The sequence below is a fragment of the Onychomys torridus genome, chromosome 6, assembly GCF_903995425.1.
Source record: "Onychomys torridus chromosome 6, mOncTor1.1, whole genome shotgun sequence".
In the NCBI taxonomy this organism is placed as follows: Eukaryota; Metazoa; Chordata; class Mammalia; order Rodentia; family Cricetidae; genus Onychomys; species Onychomys torridus.
Genome location: NC_050448.1, coordinates 112,023,370 through 112,039,069, shown reverse-complemented (window position 1 = coordinate 112,039,069; position 15,700 = coordinate 112,023,370). Strand labels below are relative to the sequence as shown.

The 15,700-nt window shown below is 42.0% G+C and overlaps 1 protein-coding gene across 2 annotated transcripts in view; it reads right to left on the bottom strand.

The window, feature by feature from the left end:
* Positions 1-15,700, bottom strand: part of Ppp3ca (protein phosphatase 3 catalytic subunit alpha) — a 290,646-nt gene that overhangs the window by 12,068 nt on the left and 262,878 nt on the right. For both annotated transcript variants that reach the window (XM_036189582.1, XM_036189583.1), the window contains exon 11: positions 1,278-1,362. In XM_036189582.1, the coding sequence (XP_036045475.1) occupies positions 1,278-1,362 (85 nt within the window). The remainder of the gene's footprint in view (positions 1-1,277; positions 1,363-15,700) is intronic.

The window sequence follows — 15,700 nt, the reverse complement described above, 5'->3', positions numbered from 1 at the left end:
AGATGAGCTGGAATGAGTTAACCTCAGGTTCAGCAAGAGACCTTGCCTCAAGAAATAAAGTAGGGAGTGGTTGAATAAGACACTTGAGGTCAACTGTGGGAGCTCATTTTCAGGTTCCTCATGGCTTTACCCAGCAAGTCTGCATAGAGAGGATGACTGGACCACGGGCCTGAGTGCAGGTATCTGAGATGGTCTGCCTTTGGCTGTGCTGGGGGGAGGTCTTTTGCTCCATCCCTTGGCATTTCTTTAAATACCCTGGGGCAGAGATAGTCAGGGCCCATTGGAATAGGTTCCAGGCCCTCTCAAGGCTATCCTGTATTTTCTGTCTGTTTATCTCCACACTCTAAATCTTTCTATCTAATATTTCCTGCTACTCAAGAACACTCTGGGGTAATGTGGGGGTGGTGGGTAGATCCCCCCCATAGTCAACTTCAAGTTTCCAATAGCAGGGAGAGGGAGGGAAGAAGAGAGAGGTTAGGAGGGAAAGGGAAAGGAAGTGAGTGGGGAAAGAAAGGGAGGCATAGGGGAAGTGAAGAGAGAGAGGGACAGACGTGAATTATAGCAGTCATTTGTCAAAAAGTGAGCAGTGTATAACTCCTAAAGCATTTCTATGTATCCACATTTCTGTGTTTAACTATGATGGGCAACATCCCTCATGGAAAAACAACACCCTATTTAAAAGAGGTCCTTGAGGAGAAAGAGAGTTACCATGCATCATCTTGGAATAGATTATTAAAGTACAGCGCAGGGAAGTCTCTTCAATAAACTGTTTTCAAAACACATTCTTAATAGCATCAATAGGATGATTCATGATCTACTGAACAGCAAACAAACTCCTATAGGGAACTAAGACAGGAGATGGCTTTTGTTTCTCGTAATTAGGGCTCACAACAACAGCTTTAGGCTTAATGTTCATTTCCTCAAAATGCAGTGAAATGCACCCTATAAGTTCATCTTTCCCAAACAGCCAGACTGTAAACCAGAACTAGAGCCTAATCACATTCCTTGTGAAGTGTTTTAAATCCTACAGCAAAGAGAGGGATAAAAATGCACCACAATCCACTTACACACCCTTTCTTCACAGAAATCATTTAGTAGATTGCAATGTAAGTAAAACATGGATGCATTGACACTTCCCATTTAAAAAGAGAGAAACAATTGAAGGAACACAGACCTTTCCTGGTGAAACATTTGAACTGTTCATGTAAAGTATTAAGATAGCCACCATGTGATACACAGTAAAATTCCAAACAGAAAGGGAGGAAAGACAAGCCCACCTGAGAACTGAGAACACTCTGGCCATTTTGCCTATTGCTCGGATCTTGTTCCTGATGACCTCCTTCCTGGCTGCGGCTGTGGCTCCTGTATTTTAAAACAGAATTTAGCAGTCAGTGACTTTTTAATCTGCCCACACGTATTTTGCATCTGTACCAGGGTAACAGAATATGTATGACTGTTTTTTCTTTGTTTGGCTTTGTTTCTCTCTTGCTTTCTTCGAATCACATTCAGACATCTGAACCTTAGATCACTGACACCAAGATATGATCCTCAAGAAAAAGAGGAATTGTGGTGAAGTCCCAGGGGTGGAGCCCAGGTGAGGAGCCCACAGAGCAGAGAATGGGTAGGTTCTAGTCCTTCTCTGGTTTTTGAGTTTCTCGTCTCTTCTGAGGTAGAAGATGGTGAGTTAGTGTTTTCTACTCTTTATCTCCAAACTGGAAGATTACTGGGCTCTCAAAAATTCTCCCTTGAACTGAACAGACTGGAACCCCTGCTGACTCCATGATCTCTGAAGGAACATTTGTGTTATTTACTGGTCATAAACACTTCTTTCAGCACTAGCCATTCTCACAGCAGAAGTTCTGCAGGGAAATGTGAAAACTGAGTTGAATTTGTCAAGAGACAAAGGTACAAATGATAATAAAGATGTATGCATGGGTCTAGTGCTGGAGAGATAGCTCACTTGTTAAGAGCACTTGTTTGCAGAGGGCCTGGGTTTGGTTCCTAGCACCTACATGTTGATTCACAAACACCTGTAACTCCAGATTCACGGGATCTGATGATCTCTTCTGGCCTCTGTAGGTACCAGACACCCATATGGTGCTCATACATATATGCAGGCAAACACTCATACATAAAAGAATATAATAATATAATAATTATAAGTGATGCATGGGTCTATCCAAGTGTGTTTTACAACTTCTAGAATTTTCTAAATGAATAAAAAATCTACTTAAGTAACTGCCAACACAAGCATTGTCTTTTAAAAATATTTTCTAATACACTATGGTCTTTAATAAATTTATTTTATTTGTTAATTCTCAAAATGTACAAAACTCAGAACAATACTTTTCTTGTTAAGATTTTTTTTGTGTGTATGTGTGTGTGTGTGTGTGTATGTGTGATTAGGGATCGAATATAGGCCCCAGTGAATGCTATGCACTAAGATACATCGCCAAACCTTCTTACTTGAAAAAAAAAAGTTTAAAAAAAGTAGCAAAAGATATCTGTGATGGTTAATACTGTCAACTTGACTGACTAGCAGTGCCTAGGAGATAATCAAAGCACATTCTTTGGCATTATCTGTGAGGGAACTTCCAGGTTAATGTGGGTGACATCATCCTATAAGCATGAAGAAAATAAAAGGGAAGTGAGAAAGCCAGTTAACACTGGAATTGCAGCTCCCTCTTTCTGTAGGTTGTTCTACCCACCATGCCCCCTCTGCCACCACCAACAAAATGCCTGAAATCCTGAGCCCAAACTGTCCCTTAAATTGTTCTCTCATAAGTTTTTTTCACCTGAGCTTGCAGGAAGTCAACAGCAATTTTTTAAAAAAAATTCTATTGCGTCATATACAAATTTTGCGCGCGCACACACACACACACACACACACACAATTAAACTTCTCCCAACACCTCGTAAAGATGATCAGGGAGTATTCTTAACTTGAAAGAACAATTGAAGCCCCTAAGCTATTCGGAGACCAGAATATATAGGTGATATCTGAAATATATTTTTCTCTCTTAATCCATAATAAGAACAAGCTTTTTGTATGAAATACTTCCATTTGTGAACAAAATTTGGAATTGTTTTCATTGTCTGTTAAGAGCTAAGCAAGTGCCCACCACCCTAATATTTCTTTAAGAAGAAAAATTATGACAACATGGACAGTTTTGAAATGGATGGGTAAAAGCTGATTTTCTAAAAAGCAAAACAAATTAAGTGAAAACAGAATGAGCCTTCTTCTACGTGATTAATCTTCAGAGGTGATGTGTATGCATATACACATCATAGATACACGGGTATCTCCAGGAGATGGGTACCAGCCAGTGCCATCGATCCACCATCCCTCTGACCTGAAATCAGTCCACATGTTTGTCTATTTTTTTCTCTCTTGTGGCGACCACACCATGGTAGTTACTCCTTTACATCAATTGACAGGGCTTGCTATTTCCAGCTACTCTGCCTGTAACTAGATGGAGTGAGTTCAGAGTCAAGTGGAAGGACACTCTTCTCCAGTGCAATCTGTGGTGATCAAGAGCTGTGTGATTCCATTCACTAAGAATTCCTTGAGTTTTTACCTACATGCCTGAACACCAGAGAAAAAAGTGTATCATTCCTGCCTCAAACATTATTCTGAGATTCTAATAGTATTTGTAATTCAGACTTTTCTGCACATGAAATTTTGTTCTAGACATCAAATAGTGAGACTGCACTCACTGTGTTTAGATCATAGATTAATGACTGAGACAACTAGAGGGCCTGCCTTCCTTTTCTCAGTTTCCTTCCTTCCCCTCCTTCCTCCTCCCCCTTCTTTTCATTTTATTTTATTTTATTTTATTTTATTTTATTTTTTCGGTTTTTCAAGACAGGGTTTCTCTGTGTAGCTTTGCGCCTTTCCTGGAACACACTTTGTAGCCCAGGCTGGCCTCAAACTCACAGAGATCCGCTTGGCTCTGCCTCCCACGTGCTGGGACTAAAGGCGTGCACCACCACGCCTGGCCCCTTCCTTCTTTTAAGTCCTAAGTGGGTTGGAACTTTCTCTGTAGATGACCTGTTCCATTAGCTCTTCACTTCTGTTCTGATTTCAGTCTAATAGCTATTCCTTCTTCGTTTCAATATTTCCTCCCCACTGCCAAACAGTCATCCCAGAGGTCATGATGTGCTGGGCAAGGAGAAAGACTGGCCCTTTCCAGCACATGATCTGGCCAGATCATGAAAGCAATCCACTGACACACGGAACGGAAAGTGTGAGAGCGCTCCAGCACAGGTGACTATATTTAGAAATGTAAACAAGAAAAGCAGGGAGGAGTGAGTGGTCAAGAGTCAGAACTAAAACTGCACATATTTAAGAGAAGTGAGAAGGGTGAAGGGTCAAACATAAAATCAAACAAGTGAGAAATAGAGGAGAATGATGATCTCACAGAAAACATCTCCAACAAAGGACTTGTAAAAACCATAACCGGAACCACGAAAGCGAGACTCTAAGCAGGAGAAGGAGGGAGATGAATCGTGTAGAACCATGCTTCTCGGCTCACTGAGGGCTAACCTGCAGAAGAACGCCCCGTACTATCTTCAAATGTGAACTGAACATTCTGGCAATCACAATCAACATGCTATTGCTTACATCTTCACACCTAATGAATTACTGTACACAATGTAACAGATATTCTATCACATATACATAGTCATATATCCCAACAAATGGTGACTACAGAATTTTGTTTGTTTGTTTGTTTTTTGTTTTTCAAGACAGGGTTTCTCTGTGTAGCTTTCCTGGAACTCACTCTGTAGCCCAGGCTGGCCTTGAACTCACAGAGATCTGCCTGGCTCTGCCTCCTGAGTGCTGGGATTAAAGGCATGCACCACCATCATCTTGCCAGAATTTTCTTAATGAAAAATTATCTTTAGAATTTTTTTTAAATAATGCAGTTATAAGTTTTATCATCCTGTTCATAAAACTAGAATAATTCTTCAAAAATTCAGTAAGTTTACTATAAACTTTAAGAAGAAACAGTGAGACTACATTCATTCCCTCTGCCCCTAAGACATGGTATTATGCTGTAGCTCAGCCTGGCCTCAAGCTGTAGCCCAGGCTGGTCTAAAGCTCATGACAATCTTCCTGTCTCAGCTACAAAGGTTCTGTTAGTGCAAGCTATCACATCTGTCAAGACTCATCTTCTAAGATTTTCTCCTAGGGATAACCTTCAATATTCTTTAATTACTGCAAGTCTCAAACTCATATCATTCAATCACAACTTAGAAAATATAAAATACTAAAATAGACTAGTGGACATGAATGCCATGGCTTCTCATTAAACTTGATGGAAGTAAACCACAGCAGGACAGGTGCCATGGGCATGCCCTTATACTTAGTTTTGCACTCCCAGTTTGTCATAATTTCTGGAGATTTTTAATCTCTGTTTTGAAAATACACATTCCAGTACATGTTGTTTCACTACATAATGTGTCAGAAAAGTAGGGGAAATAAATGTGTGTGTTCCATATTTTTTTACTTGCCACATGCCAATATAATATCATTTTAACCTTCTTGTTACTACTTTGCCTCAGTTGTGGTAACATGCCATGGTTTTATTAGGTAAGAGAGATATATAAAACACCTTTTACATAAAAACTGTGGTATTTTTCATTGAAAAGAATATAATCTCTTATTTTAATTCAGAAATCCCAAACTGAAAGATATTATTATTTCATATGTTAAGAAAATAGTAATTATCACATTTTTTAATTGCTTGTTTTTTCAACTTTGAAGTTCTGATATTCTTCTAGGCCTGGGTCATTATTCTATCATTTCTGGAATTAAGCAACTCATACTCTATTTTCCTCAAACCTGGGAGGCCAATATGCAGATCAAGGGACTCTAAAGATTTCCTCATACTGTGTCCTGCCTGCCCCTCATGGTACCCCTCCCACCCCCTCTCGCCCCACACCCCCCGTGATTTCCCAGGAAAAGTATCTGTGCCAACTGGCTTGCTGGTTAAGCTCCACTGCCTCACATGGTGGATTTCAGCCTGAAATGATGCTGCACACAGCACTCTGGGGCGAGGGGAGTGCTGCAACCAAGTGGCTCCAACCACACCAAGTACCTTCCATGAGGAGGTACTGGCCTTCTCACTCAGTTCACAGTTATCATGGAGGAGCATCGCTACCTCTGTAAGTCCCAGTAAGCTGAATTAAAGGTATACAGACAGGGCTATTTGGAATACAGTTTTCCTTCCAAAGCACTCACTCACTTGTGCCTGCACTGACAGCCTGCTGTGTTTTAACAACAGAAGGATGGATAAGGCCTGGCCTCTTGTGGGAGATCCTGGGAAGCGCTGTCACAGACAAGACAAACAGTGCAAGTGGCAACAGTGTGCAGCAGCTGACAGAGGCTGGCCCGCCTGAAGACACTGAATGCAGCTCTTAGCTCTGTCTCCTGATTTCAAAGCAGCACCTCAAAAGCAGCCATGAGGGTCAATTTACACTGTGGCAACCTGCAAGTGATACAAACTGAGGCCTTCTTCTCCCCTGAAGGACAAGTTGTTTAACATTTTACACCACATCACTGTTTGAAGTCACAAAATGGTAATATGTAATAGTTGAAAGTAACTGCTGGAAGATCTTGAAGCATCTTAGTGAAGGGCAAATAAGCAGGGAAAACGGAAGAAAGAACATTCCCCACAGACAGCTTTCAAGTGTGTGCATGACAGCTACTTAAGCATGCTCAGATAATAGCTGTGTCTCGACATCCAGCATGAATGCAGTGTAGATACATTGGGTGATAGTCAAGTTGGGTGAGAAGAAAAGTAGGCAAGGCCTGATACTAAACTGAGAAGGCCCCAGCAACACACTACTGTAGATAGCAATGTCAGGGACTATCAGAAGAAACAGAGAAGGCACTGAGGAAGGAAACAATTAATTGCGACTGATGGATCACTACCTGTATACACTATTAGCTGTAGAAAACAAGTGATGGGCACATGGCTGTAGGCCATACAGTTCTTTCAACTTCCCCATAGCTTTGAAATGTTTTGTAAAAAAAAGGTGGGAAAGAATGAAATTGTGCTTGGAAGGAAGTTGGTGTTGAGAGAAAAGTGAGAGCAGAGGTTTAGGAGCAGTGGTACTTCTTCCTATGACACGGGATGCATGAGCTAGCTGGACAAAAGGCACGGAATGGTGGTTTTCCCTGGCATTGCATTCTCTCCCTTCTACTCTTAACACACATAGCAGAAAACCGAACTGAGAAGACGTTGTCCTAAAAGTGAAATCGAACAGATCCTAAGTGGGTTAAGTATAATTTTACAACTATAAAAAATGAAGTTTATTAGCTATGTGGAAACTTTATAGTCATTTTTGTAAAGAGGGATATATTCATATTAGCCTTTGGGGTTGAATTCAGCCTATAAACATTATTTTTATAGGTCTGGAGAAATAAATATTATTACTATAGGGCTAGAGAGATAGATCAGTGTTTAAGAGCACACACTGCATTTCTACAGGATCTGAGCTCAGCTCCCAACACCCATATTGGTCAGTGCATAGCTTCCTGTAACTCTAGCTGCAGGGTAATCAATGCCCTATGCTGGTCTTTCTTGGTACCTGGCACACACACACACACTTAAAAATAAAATAAGATTAGTTAGTTTTAATTTAATTTTTAATGGAAAATCTATGAGAGCATCTCCACTGCTTCATCTACTGGTCTTAAATCTTTTCTGTAGAGAGCTGCGCACAGCCACACCCATAAGATGGCGCTGGCTTCCGCCCCCAACTTCCCCATGGTGAGTGCTCTCGGGAGTAAACAACTCCATATTTGGCTTAGTCCTAGGATCTGGCTTGCTTCTGTGAACCTGGACCTATCAGCAGTGCCCACGTGGCAGGCTGGGGTTGGCCACCCAGGGACTATTTAGGTCGTGGGCGGGCTTTCCCCGGGGTCAGAAGATTGTTCAAGGTTCCTGAGTAAACTGCTGAAAGAAGAGCTCGGTGTTGCGTCTTCCTTGCTGGTTGAGGCGGTTGTGACAAGTGGTGGCCCGTACGGGGAACTTCACTACTTTCAATGAGGGCTCAGAACTTTCTGCAGTCAGGGCAGTGCACTGGTAAGTTCCCAGGTAAGGTGGGAATCCGCGACAAAAGCGGGGTTAAAGGAAATCCCAGGCAAATTGGGAACCTGCGACAAAAGCAGGGTTAAAGGAATTCCTGGGTGAATTGGGAACCCGTGACAAAAGCGGGGAGGTATTTGCTCTTCTCTGAAGACAAAGAGTGAGCAGCGGGATGAACCAAAAGTGAAAGTGAAAGCTGGGAGGTTTTTGCTCTTCTCTGTAGACAAAGAGAGAGTGAAAGTGAAACATTGTTTGTCTAAAAGGTTGAAAAGTTTTAGACTTGGGCGCTTCTACTTCGCACCCAATTTTTTTGGCTCTTAATTAGCTGCTTAGATCTAAAGACCTAAAGATTAAGAAAAAACACAAATGCTGGAACAAGCCTATGTAGATCTGGTCAAAATGCTTGAAGGGAGGGGGCTGTTTATGGCCCCTGAAAAGGTACAAAAGGACAAAATTATTAATTATTTAGGAGCAAAGGTTAATGAGAGATGTATCATCCCACAGAAGTTAGAATTGAGAAAAGATAATTTACGAACCCTAAATGATTTTCAAAAATTGTTAGGAGATATAAATTGGATTAGATGTTATTTAAAGTTACCAAATTATGACTTAAAACCTCTTTACAACAACTTAAATGGGGATTCTGCATTAGATTCTCCAAGACAATTAACTGAGGAGGCACGGAAGGCTTTACAAAAGGTGGAAGAGAGGTTACAGGGTGCCTTCTTACAGAGTTTACAAGAAGGTAAAGACATTATCCTGTGCATCCTTCCTACCTATTACCAGCCCACCGGGTTGTTATGGCAGGATGGGCCACTATTCTGGCTTTATTCCAAGATTTCACCAACTAAATCCATTGAACATTATCCTACTGTCATGGCAAATCTTGCCATGATTGGAATCCAACAATGCCTACAATATTTTGGGGTCGCTCTGGTTACCATTATAGTGCCTTATACCAGTCATCAAGTTCAAACATTGTGTGCTACAATAGATGATTGGGCCATTTTGCAATGTAGCTTTACTGGATGCATGGATAACCATTACCCGAAACACCCACTATTAGGGTTCTTTAAGGAACACCCGGTGATATTCCCTAGGATAACTTCATCACAGCCCATCCCTAATGCCCAAATGTGTTCACAGATGGATCTAAGACTGGATGTGGCGTATACATGATAGATACACAAGAGCCTGTACAACACCAATTTCAACCTGGCTCCCCTCAGAGTGTAGAACTGAAGATAGTGATTGAAGCCTTTAAGGCTTGTCCTTTTCCTTTTAATTTGATATCAGACTCTGCCTACGTTATTAATGCCCTCAAAATTTTGGAAGTAGTTGGACCTGTTAAAAGCTCCAGTTCGGTCTGCATTTTGTTTCAACAACTGCAACAATTTATTTGACATAGGAAGTCCTGCTTTTATCCCCAACATATTAGAGCTCATATAGGCCTGCCAGGGCCCCTGAGCAAAAGTAATGATATAGTAGATCAATGGACTCGAAAGGAATGGATTTTCATTAGTTCTGCCTTAGACAAAGCCAGAACCTTTCATGAAAAATTTCACATCAATGCAAAAACGTTACAACAAAAGTTTCAACTTTCTCTAGCTGATGCTCAACAAGTGATTCTAGATTGCCCTCAATGTGTAGTTTATCAACATCCACCCAGTATTGGGGTAAATCCCCAGGGTCTACTCCCGCTAAAGGTCTGGCAAATGGATGTGACACACATCTCTGATTTTGAACACATAAAATATGTGCACGTGTCTGTGGACACCTGCTCAGGTGTCATGCACGCCACACCTTTGACTGGGGAAAAGGCACGCAATGTTATTGCCCATTGTTTGGAGGCCTGGGCGGCCTGGGGAAAACCTCATCAACTTAAGAATGACAATGGACCTGCTTACACGGGACAACAGTTTGCCTCCTTTTGTCATCAGATGGAGGTGCAACTTGTACATGGCTTGCCCTACAATCCCCAAGGTCAAGGCATTGTGGAACGTGCTCACCGCACATTAAAAGAATGCCTGCAAAAACAAGGGGGAATAGCCTGTGGCCATACCCCAAAGGAAAGACTTTCTCTTGCTTTATTTACCATCAATTTTTTTAATTTGGATGCTCAAGGGCCATTCCGCAGCGGATAGGCATCATGAGTCTCATAGTACAGCTAAAGGAATGATAAAATGGAAAGATGTGTTGACAGGGCTCTGGTGCAGGCCCGATCCCGTGCTGACATGGGCATGAGGTTCTGTTTGTGTTTTCCTTCAGGGTCAACAAGATCCGGTGTGGGTGCCCAAACGCCTCACTAGAAGAGTCCAGTATGGGGAAATCCATGATGGTCGAAATGACATCCTCCTGCTCTTCCTTGTGACAATGCAGCCGGGAATGCTAGAAAAAAGATGGGGGATACTGTCCGTGTTCCCGAGACCGATGCCAGTTCGACAACCTGATGGGACAGCTGAGGGTGGCTATTGTCACGGTGAACTCGACCCGGGAGGATGCTGGACTGGCAAAAGGATTATCTACATGGATCTCTAATGCCATGAATCATCTCAAGGAGTGGGCAGTCTTGGGAGCCTTAGCAGGCCTTTTGGTGCTGGTCTCCCTGGCTTGCCTGTGGTGCATCTGCAGAGTCAGAGTTTCTCAACAGCGTAATACAGCCATGATCATACAAGCCTTTACTGCCATAGAGGCAGGACAGTCCCCTCAGGCCTGGCTGGCCACCCTTAAAGATTATTGAAGTGCAGGATGCGGGGCTGGTGCACTGCACTCAGGGCACATGCCGTGATCAAGTCCCAAGAAGAGCATGTCTGATTGCACGTGGGTTGATACCCCAGTTCCCACCTCTGCAAAAAAGGGTATCAGACAGGTCAAGTGTTCTCTGGGTGGATGACACCTGGACAAACACCACTGTCCTAAATTTTTTCCGCAGAGATTGGACCTCTACTCTTGCCTGCTAGTTTATAATAAAAAAGGGGAACTGTAGAGAGCTGCACACAGCCACACCCATAAGATGGTGCTGGCTTCCGCCCCCACCTTCCTGATGGTTAGTGCTCTCGGGAGTAAACAACTCTATATTTGGCTTAGTCCTAGGATCTGGCTTGCTTCCGTGAACCTGGACCTATCTGCAGTGCCCATGTGGCAGGCTGGGGTTGGCCACCCAGAGACTATTTAGGTCGTGGGCGGGCTTTCCCCGGGGTCAGAAGATTGTTCAAGGTTCCTGAGTAAACTGCTGAAAGAAGAGCTCGGTGTTGCGTCTTCCTTGCTGGTCCAAGCGGTTGTGACACTTTTCTGTTACTTAGGTTTTCTTTCTTTAAAGATCTTGAAATAATTCAACTGTGCCCATAATAATGAGTATTTGAGAAATGACACATAGAACATATACTCACATGGTCACCACAAACTTCTTTAAAGGGTGGGCATGCTTTAAAGCTCATCATTTGCTGGCAGGCTTCACATCTCTTTAAATCTTTAATTCATTTTCAAAGATGACATTATATATTTACTCCCTATCACTTTTCCAGGTCTGTTAAATTCAACCAATTCATCATGTTGGGAAACTATCCTATCTGAAAATACTATCCTATCATGGACCACTGTCAGTCTATTTGTAATCAGAATTTAGAGATCCCTTCAGATTTTACTTTTGCCAAAGAGACAGATGACTGAATTGGAATGAGGCTATGTATGGGGTGAAACACAAGGAGTAAAATATGAAGTATCTCAACTGCTGCATTCAAACAGAAATAGCTGCCTTTATCAACAGTTAATATTTCTGCAATAAAAGCTACAGTGTGAAAGAGAACACATCACCAGGTGCATGTAAAAGTCTAACATAACTGGTTTTTACAGTTATTTACTGATGATGATGGCATTTATGAATTGTAGGTGCCTCATTTGGGAGAATACATGTTCCAAATTTGTGGTAAGCCTTCCCTAAACCTTGTCTTCCTTGTCTTTTCATTCTTGAACTGGCTTAAGAGCAGCAAATGTGAGCTTCCACATTAGAAAGGACTGCCAGGCTTTCCAGAAGTTACTGTAACATCTCCTTGTTTCCTCATCTTCCTATAGCATTGAGATCCAGAATCCTGGGCTTTGGGAGAAAACCACAGTGTTGTGCAACCATCCTTATTCTGTTGGAAGTGCTTCAAAACTGCAGCCCACTCCCCATGTCCCCCATTGACCACCATTCTCCTCTCCAAGGTTAAATAGTTGCGAAAACCATACTATAAGTATAATCACTTCAAAATGACATGACTACATCACAGTTGCCAGTGGCATATTTTATGTTAGGAATTTAATTTACCACTGTCATCCATTTTAAGGAAAAATACATGAACAAGATCTTCATTGGTATTTGTGCACCTTATTTTTTCCCATCTTTGAAACTGCATTTCCCTTTCAACTTACTTAATTTTAGTGCATTATAGACTTAAACTTTAGTGTGTGTGTGTGTGTGTGTGTGTGTGTGTGTGTGTGTGTGTGTTTAAAGGTTTTAAAATTTTCTGGGACAGCAAGTCCTAAATGTTCAAAAATTCTTTCAGAATATCTACCACAACTATAATTACTCCATAATTCAGCTGAACAGCACAAACACATGCTGTTTATGAATGTTAACTATGCATAGAAATAAATTTTCTGAGAACTGGTCTCTGAATGATAAGGACAGGAATTCAGTGACATTGTTTGAAGAGGCTTCTTTCATGTTCCCAGTGACAGGGTCCAGGGAGACAAGTCATTAGAATAGAGAAAGGCAACTGAGAAAGAGGTGGCAAGCTGCCTTGAGGCCTCTAGGCTCCAGGTCAGGCATGTTCTCATGCTGACTGCTTTTTGGACAGAAGCTGTAAAGATGGGGGTCCCTTTAAAGTCCCCCTGGAATGTCTTTGGTGATGCAGAAACTCATGACTGCGGACTGTTCTAGTAACAACTGGGCTACTCTCAGCTTCTGAACTCACTGCCATTGGAAGCTCTGCCCTTGACAAGTGGTAGTTCAGGATCTGTCCTGCCACCACCCACACAGGGTCAATGCTTGTTAAACCAACTTGTAAAAGACAGCTAGATTCATCCAAGAATAAATTAGGTTTCTCCTTTGTATTTAAACTCTACTATGTAACCACCCACAGCTAGAGCCCAATGCTTACTGACTCTAAGCCACATATTCCGTACTTTCCCCATAAGTTTAGTGACTTAATGGAAATCTTGCGAGGTAGCAGGTAATCATGGTATGATATTTGGCATAAAGGTACTCTAGTATCCTCTTTTGCAAGCCCAAGAATATATTTTAAAATATAAATGGAAAAAAGTACAAATACCTTTTGGTGCACAATAGATTTTAAGGAAGGACAGGAGACCCTACCTATCAACCTACCTGGTCCCAAAACATAAGTGAATTCTTTGCATGGGAAGCCTTAGAAAGATATGTGCCTGATTATTATCACTAGCTGGTCATTTCCTACTTAGTGAAGAGTACTTCATTTACAAACTCTAATTCACTTCTATGTATGCTTTCTAAGACGTATTTTCAATCAGCACAGTGATTCCTAGGCAGAACTGCAGAAATGGACCACATGTGTAATTCTCACTGGAGTGAAACTTAAAGATTTTAGAAACCATCTATAAAATTTTCAAGGAATGGCCACATAACCCATGTGTGCCTTTACCAAGGACATTTAAGTTTCTCTGTTTATCAATGGAGAAACTTAGAGCTGGCAAAGTTCTACTTGGGGCAACCCCGTTGTCAATACAAACAAACAAAAAACAAAACATTACTTTCTTAAACTGATAACAGAAAATGAAAAAAATATGTCAAGTAGGCTAAGAATGAAATAATTAGCATAGCTAGGTATCTCTCAAGGAAGTGCGGCTATAGGTGAAGATGTAGTGGCTTTAACAGGCCTTTAATATGGATCTGATGAAGCATGCATACTGCCCTGGTAAGTGTCTATTGTCATCTGACACAAACTGGGAAAATATAGTTTCAGTTGAGGGACTGTGCAGGCCAGACTATCCTGTGGCCATGTCTCTGAGGAACTGCCTTGATTGTGGATAGACATGGGAAGGCTCAGTCCAATGTGGTAGTGTTATTCCTTGGTAAGTTGTCCTGAGTTGAGTAAGAAAGCTGCTATCAGAGAAAGAGAGACAGAGACAGAGTGACAGAGAGAAACAAACAGAAGTCCAGGAAGCAGCTTTTCTCCATGGTTCCTGCCTCCAGGTTTCTTACGTTCTGGCCCCCAACCTCCTTCAGTGGTGGTCTGTGATCAGGAAGCGTGAGTCAAATCAACTACTTCCTCTCCAAGCTGCTATCGGTCATGGCATTTGTCACAGCAAAGGAAAACAAACTAGACCCCGTGCTGAGTACTGTGAGAAAGCATGTCACACACATCACAGTACAGGTAGAAAGCTGAGTGTCACATGACAACATACACGTCACACGGAAAGGTGAGGAAAGCAACACAGCTTTCCCACTGGACAGAGAACGATCCAGGCACAGTGGCATGTGCCAAGCTCAGTTGAAATAAGCCTATTGAAAAAATCTTCCGATGGCTCATGACCCAGGCAAGGTGTTTTGTCAGTAAAGTGGACAGGCACTGAGGCTTTGCTTTCTCTCACTAGCCCTCAGAATAACCAGCGGGGAAAATGAATGCTGGGATAGGCTCCCATCAGTGCATAGTGGCAATTGAAAGAGGAGCCGAGGCAAGCACTGAAAATGTTCAGGGAGTGCTGTGCTGGGGCCAGTGACCTTACTGTGAAACTCCAGATGATCCATTAACTGACTCAGCCATTCTTTAAATGAACTGGCAGGCAAGAGACAGTGCACCACGCTGGTAAAGATCTTGTGCCCTAGAATAAAAGACCTGGCTGAAGCCTTTGCCTTCACACTGACCACTTGTCTATTTTGGAGTGACTTATGAAGCCTCCTGATGCTTCTTTTCATGGTTTATACAATGGTGTTCGAGAAGCCCTTCCTGCATCATTTCATATAACAGAACGACTATATGGAGGTGGTTCTGCTCATCTCCATTTGAAGGGGACATTTACAAGGAAGTTATCTGCTCAAAGCTGGAGAGACATGACACAGCTAGGGTTCATTATAGTAGTAAGTTGTTGATTCGCTTCAGTTTTAAGGACCAGCCCTCAGTGTGTGTGTGTGTGTGTGTGTGTGTGTGTGTGTGTGTGTGTGTGTGTGTGTGTGTGTGTTTTCTTCCTCCTTATATTCTGGAGACTTAATTCATTCACAACAGTTTAACCACTAAGAGTCTATTATCAGCCCAGGTTTTTTCTTTCAAAGGCCTATTTTTCCAAACCCTGGTGGGCACTTTGAGTGACATGTGCCAGTTTTACTCAAACATGCATGTCAGAAGTCATCCTCCTCAAACTGACTGGTAATCCCTAGTGTTAGCCCCCAGTGCCTCAGTTTGCACCACCACAATTAGCTTTCATTTCCACCAATACTCAGCCTCAGCTCTGCAAATTCACCAGAACTAAGAACAGTTTGAAATGCTTACAGGTTCTCTTGAACAGTTTCCTCTAAATTGTACTGTAACCTTTGTTCAGGTCTAACCACTTCAACTGAGATAATTTGCTACGTTCCTAAATTATAC